Source organism: Rhipicephalus sanguineus, chromosome 6 (genome assembly GCF_013339695.2).
Source record: "Rhipicephalus sanguineus isolate Rsan-2018 chromosome 6, BIME_Rsan_1.4, whole genome shotgun sequence".
In the NCBI taxonomy this organism is placed as follows: Eukaryota; Metazoa; Arthropoda; class Arachnida; order Ixodida; family Ixodidae; genus Rhipicephalus; species Rhipicephalus sanguineus.
The window spans coordinates 19615345-19621136 of record NC_051181.1 but is presented as its reverse complement, the minus strand read 5'-3'; the positions used below and the strand labels follow the sequence as shown (position 1 = coordinate 19621136).

The 5792-nt window shown below is 51.1% G+C and overlaps 1 protein-coding gene across 1 annotated transcript; it reads left to right on the top strand.

Annotated features, from left to right (window-relative positions):
- The first annotated feature begins 4293 nt into the window (after positions 1-4293).
- On the top strand, positions 4294-4761 carry LOC119397126 (uncharacterized). Its single transcript, XM_037664566.1, has one exon. It carries the CDS (start codon positions 4294-4296, stop codon positions 4759-4761), a length of 468 nt encoding a protein of 155 aa, XP_037520494.1.
- Positions 4762-5792: the final 1031 nt, after the last annotated feature.

Sequence of the window (5792 nt, the reverse complement as noted above, 5' to 3'; positions counted from 1 at the left end):
GGACACCGGCGGCGGCAGCGGACAACTACGGCGCCAAAAACGGCCGGTGAAATGATCTCATAACAGCTTTCGCTGTAAAATTCCAAAGCGCACTGCCCCAGATTTAGATGGGGTTCCCGCCAGCCTCACTGACGAACTAGGACGTAACACTACAGAAGCACTGTTGAATGCCGTAGAAAAATGCTTACAGGACGGGCAAATACCGGACAGTTGGCGCAAAAGTAGAATGAGCCTAATCTATAAAGGCAAGGGAGAAAAGGGTAAGGTTCGCTCGTATAGACCACTAAGACTACATCGGTACCATACAGGCCCAGGCAGTAAAGTTAGAAACGTGGGCAGAACTTAACGATATTTTGGGAGAACTTCAAAATGGATTTCGAATCGGCAGGCGGTTAGACGATAAGCTATTTGTTCTTACTCAGTGTACAGAAATATCTAAAATAGAGAACAGGCCCTTGTAAGTAGCTTAATTCTGGACATCACTGGGGCGTATGACAACGTTAATAAGGAACGTTTGTGGGATATATTGAAAGAAGTGGGTTTAAGCGACGTCTGTATGCAGCTTTTGAAAGAGATATACCGAGAAAGTACAGTTTGCGTAGAATGGGAAGGAATAGGTAGCAAAGAGAACGTTGATATTTGCAAGGGGCTGAGACAGGGATGTCCTCTTTCCCCGCTCGCCGCTGGGGCGTCTGCACGAGCAGACGTTTGGTGAGCGGCGTCACCCCGGACCCGAGCCAACGGAAGGGGTGGGGGGGAGGTTCGAGCCCCTCCCACGCCTAGCCGTGAGGAAAAGGGGATCATCGGGCGCTTGGACCTTTAATGCCCACCGGCAGAGGCAACACGCCCCTTTGTCCCCGGCTTCAGGTAGACGGCATCCCTGGGCTGACTCACTCAGGGGACATCGGCGGTCGCCTTTTACTATCTCTCTCTCCCCACATCTTCCTCTTTCTATCTCACCTTAAATCTTTCCCGTCTTCTCCCCTCTTAAATTTACTTCTGTTTTTCATGGCGACAAGGGATAATCTTGAGCAGGTACCCAACCTTGGATAGTTTATTGGCTTATAGTGGCAGCGTACGGCTGGCGTCGAGCAGGCCTGTTGACAAGTCCAGTCGGGTCCCCTTGTTGGGCTCCGTGGTGGGCGGTCGGCGCTGTTGCCGAACACATTCATCTTCTTTATGGCTTCTCAAGCTTCAGTCGTTTTTGTAGGTAGCATATGTAATACCCTGAAGAGGGCCTTTAAGGGCCAATAAATGATGGTCATGGTGATGATGACAGGTCTCGTAAGAGAGGCCGCACCGAGGCAACTTTCTATTTCTCCACGAAGAGCAAAGTTTTATTCCCCAAGTATTATGTGATCTACAGCGAAACCACACGAGCAAGAAAACTATTTCCATTTTTGGTGGCCCAGTGCCTTAAAGAAAAAATTTGACCGACGTTCAAATCCTCTAAAGGTGACCTACTCCTTGAACTAGCCGAAAAATACTGACAAAACTATCAGAACTCATCCGTATTGGTGACGCTACCGTCGTGATTTCTGCCCACTGATCTCTAAACACGAGCAGGGGAGTAATATCCGAGGAAGATTTCTTTGGTCCAAGCAACGAAGAGCTCCTCAGGGGCTTTCAGGACCAAAGTGTCATAAAATGTCATAGAAGTACAGAGAATAGTCACCTGCCGCAACGATCACGAAATCCAAAAAAAAAGCACGTCATATTAACCTCTTTTGAGGCAGGGTACATGAAAATTCCCAACCCCAGACGGCGCTTCAAATGCCAAAGATTCGGTCACGCATCCAACTCATCCAGAGTAAAGGAAACATGCGTCAAATGCAGCGCAAACGACCACACTTCCGAAAATTGCACCCCATCGCCATTTTGCGTCAACTGTAAAGGGGATCACCCAGCGTATTCCCGGTCATGCCCATTATGAAAGAAAGAAAAACAAGTTGTTGCTCTGACAATGAAAGAAAATATCTTGTTTTACGAAGCGCGAAACGGCTGTCGTACCTATTCCGCAGAAGTTACGCCGATGTGACGCAGTCGGGGCAGCGTCACATCTTCAATGCTTCCTCCGGGTCCACACAGAGTGGTCCCGTGGTGACTCCAAGCGCCCCCTTGATGGAAGCAGCGGCTGCTGCTCCATCCACCTCAAAGGGCCCGAAGACTCGGTCTCGCTGGGACAAAAATCAATCGAACACCAAGGCCCTGTACCCGTGTCTCAGCGCCAAATTCTCAATCCTCCAGTGCCTCCGAGAAGACAATGGAGGTCGAACCGAATACTTCGGTGCCATCGACACCGAAGGCCAAGCGCACCAAGCAGGGCAAAATCCCGATCACTATGTTCAGCAAGAAGCGATAACCTAGGTGGCTATCGTTCCTGTATGCAGCCAAAATGTTCAACATATGTCGCCATTATTTTTTAAGTAAGGAAACGCTTTATACCTGTACATTTGCCCAGTTTTACCCCATCGTGGCCCTTATTGCTCATTGGAATTGCAGAGAGCTACTACATTATCAACAAGTTTTCCCCAGTAGCATTCTGTCACCATTAAACTAGCTTAGGCGCAGAACACGACTCCTTAAAGGCTTTACAGTTGGACCGCGAATGTTGCAGCCGTCTGAAGGGAGGAGCAACCATAGTCGTGCAGTGTCGGGCACTCCGACCCGAGATGTCCAACTGAGTACACCTTCGGAGGCTGTATCCGGCACCATTCTATCATACCATTTGTTCCCTTGTTCACTGTATATTCGACCCCACACCCATTTTACTACTAAGCACCTAGAAAATGTAATAGAACAATTACCAAAACTATTTAGTTTAGTAGGGGATTTTAACGCTCATTCCACTCTTTGGGGTAGCGACAAACTGATCAAAGAGGGCAGATCGTTGAAGATTTTGTTTTTTCAAACGATATCTTCCTTTTAAACTCCGGAGGTTTTACTTACTGTCCACCAACTTCACGCACTTTTAGTTGTTTACATTGTAGCGGACGCTGACGCCGGTGATCGTGATAATTTTTATTTGTGTGCGCATACCAATTCTTACACAGAGGCACATGGCGCATACGCGGCCAACATGCCTCACGTTATCTCCGGCGTGCCGCGGGAGATACGCAGCCACGCTCCTTTTGTGTTGTCGCTTTCGAAGCCTGCTTTTCTTAGGAAAAAGTAGTTCTTGCCCAAACTTCAAGGAGTGTATGTTTGCTTTTCGCTCCTCCTTGAGGCGAGTACGCTACAAAGTGGTGACCCGCGACGTTTGGAAAAACAGCAGCCACGTCAGACGAGGAAGGCACTTCAAGCTCATCCACAACCAACGCCTCGGAGTTAAAGCTTCCTCATTTCTGGCCCAAAAACCCCAGGGTGTGGTTCAGCCAAGTCGAGGCCCGCTTCCAGCTTCGACGCATCACATCGCAGGAGTCGAAATACCTCCACGTCGTTGCAGCACTGCCACCTGACATCGCTCACGCCATAGACGATGTGCTCGCCTCCCCTCCATCGGAGAAGGCCTAAACGACGAACTAAAAAGCACCGTCCTGAAACGTCTTGAGGTGTCCGAACAGAGCAGGCTGCTACAACTCCTGTCTCATGAAGAGCTCGGTCACGAGCGTCCCTCGCAACTTCTCCACCGAATGCGTCAGCTGTTGGGCCAACAAGCGTCAGAGGAGGGTCAACAGCCATTGCTTCGCGAGTTGTTTTTGCAGAGACTGCCGCAGTCAACACGGATGATACTCGCTGGCTCGGACGACGTGACTCTCGAGCGTATGGCTCAACTCGCCGGCCGCATCACCGACTGCACCGAGCCATCAAAAATGCCTATTGCTGCAGCGGGAATGTCCGAACATGCAGGCCGGTTAGGTCGCTTAGAGGACAGAGTTGACCGACTGGCTGCACCAGTGGAAAACCTCGCCCTGTCCAACAAACACCGTCCTGCACGGCATCGTTCGTCGTCCCGTGCTCGAAGCCCGCAGCACCACGGCCTCTCAAGCGAGGCAGAGGGAGCGTCTGCTGGTACCACCGCCATTTCAGAGAGCAAGCCACTCGCTGCACCCAACCATGCTCGTGGACGGGAAACGCACCGGCCAGTCGCTAACGGCGGAATGCGACACGGGCCATCGCTCAAGCCGCCTCTTCTTCGTTGTCAACCGCATCACCGGCACACGCCTCCTCGTCGATACCGGAGCTGAGCTATCTATCCTACCAGCAACAGCTCAACATCGCCGACGCGGCAAGTCCATTTCCAGCCTAATTGCAGTCAATAATACTGCTATTGCATCATATGGAGTTCAGTCAATGACGATAGACATCGGACTCAGGCGCACATATCGATGGCTCTTCGTTGTGGCCGACGTCAGAATTGCCATCCTGGGAGCGGACTTTCTGAGCCACTTCAATCTTGACGTTAGCGTTCGCGATCGTCGTCTCAAGGACAACGTCACTTCGCTCGCTGTTGTCGGACTGAAGTCTGGCCTGTCCTCATGCGGCATTTGCACTTTCAACCCAGAGTCAAACTTTCAAAAGATTCTGGCTGAATTTCCTGAAATCACAAAACCTCGGAAGACCGAACTGCCAATCAAGCACAAGGTGACGCATCACATTGTCACCACCGCACCGCCCGTCACCGCTAGACCTAGGAGGCTCGCTGGACAAAAACACGAAGTCGCCCGTCGGGAGTTCGACCACATGCTCCAGCTTGGCATTATTCGACCTTCTTCCAGCAACTGGTCTTCTGCACTGCACGCCAAAACAAGAGCCTGGTGACTGGCGGCCTTGCGGTGATTATCGCGCACTCAATGCTGCGACAACGGCAGACCAATATCCTCTCCCTCACATCCATGATTTCAGCGCTCGCCTCGCAGGAACTACAATCTTCACTACGCTGGATCTGATGGCCGCTTATCACCAGATTCCAGTAGAACCAAGCGACATCCCAAAGACGGCCGTGACAACACCTTTCGGCCTCTTTGAATTTGTTCGTATGCCGTACAGACTGAAGAACACGGCACAAACGTTCCAGCGTTTCATGAATGGGGTCACTCGCGGACTGCTCTTTGTCTTCGTCTACTTAGACGACATTTTGGTCGCCAGCAAAACGCCGGAAGAGCACGAAAATCACCTGCGGCTCCTCATCATGCGTCTTGACGAGCATGGTCTGGTTTTCAAGCCCCAAAAGTGCATATTTGGTGTTGAAGCACTAGATTTCCTAGGTCATCGAATCATCCCGCAAGGCATCTTGCCACTCGAATCACGGGTGCAAGCGGTTAGGGAATTTCCCACGCCTACCTCTTTCCGCAAGTTGCGCGAGTTCCTCGGGCTGATCAACTTCCATAGGCGCTTCATCCCATCCTGTGCACACATTCTACAGCCGCTAACTGACTTGCTGCGCCAGGACACCAAAAAAACACCCGAGTTTCACTGGTCAGCGGAGCACGAAAAAGCCTTCCAGGACGCCAAAACTCAGCTTGCCTCCGCAACACTTCTTATGCACCCGCTTTCCGACTCGCGAACGCGGCTCATGGTTGACGCTTCAACGACGGCAGTGGGAGCGGTGTTGCAACAATACGACGGCAAGGACTGGAAACCGATAGGTTTCTTTTCGAAACGGCTGAAACAGGCGGAAGTGCGCTACAGCACCTTTGGAAGAGAGATGTTGGCCATGTATTGCTCCGTAAAGCATTTCCGTTTCTTCCTCGAAGGTCGCACTTTCCACATTTTAACTGACCACAAGCCGCTGACATATGCGTTCAAGAACAACAGTTCCTCATATTCGGAAAGAGAACTGCGCCAACTTT

What these genes read in the sequence shown, in the direction of transcription:
- LOC119397126 (XM_037664566.1), top strand. Translation starts at nt 4,294, where the DNA reads ATGACGATAGACATCGGACTCAGGCGCACATATCGATGGCTCTTCGTT.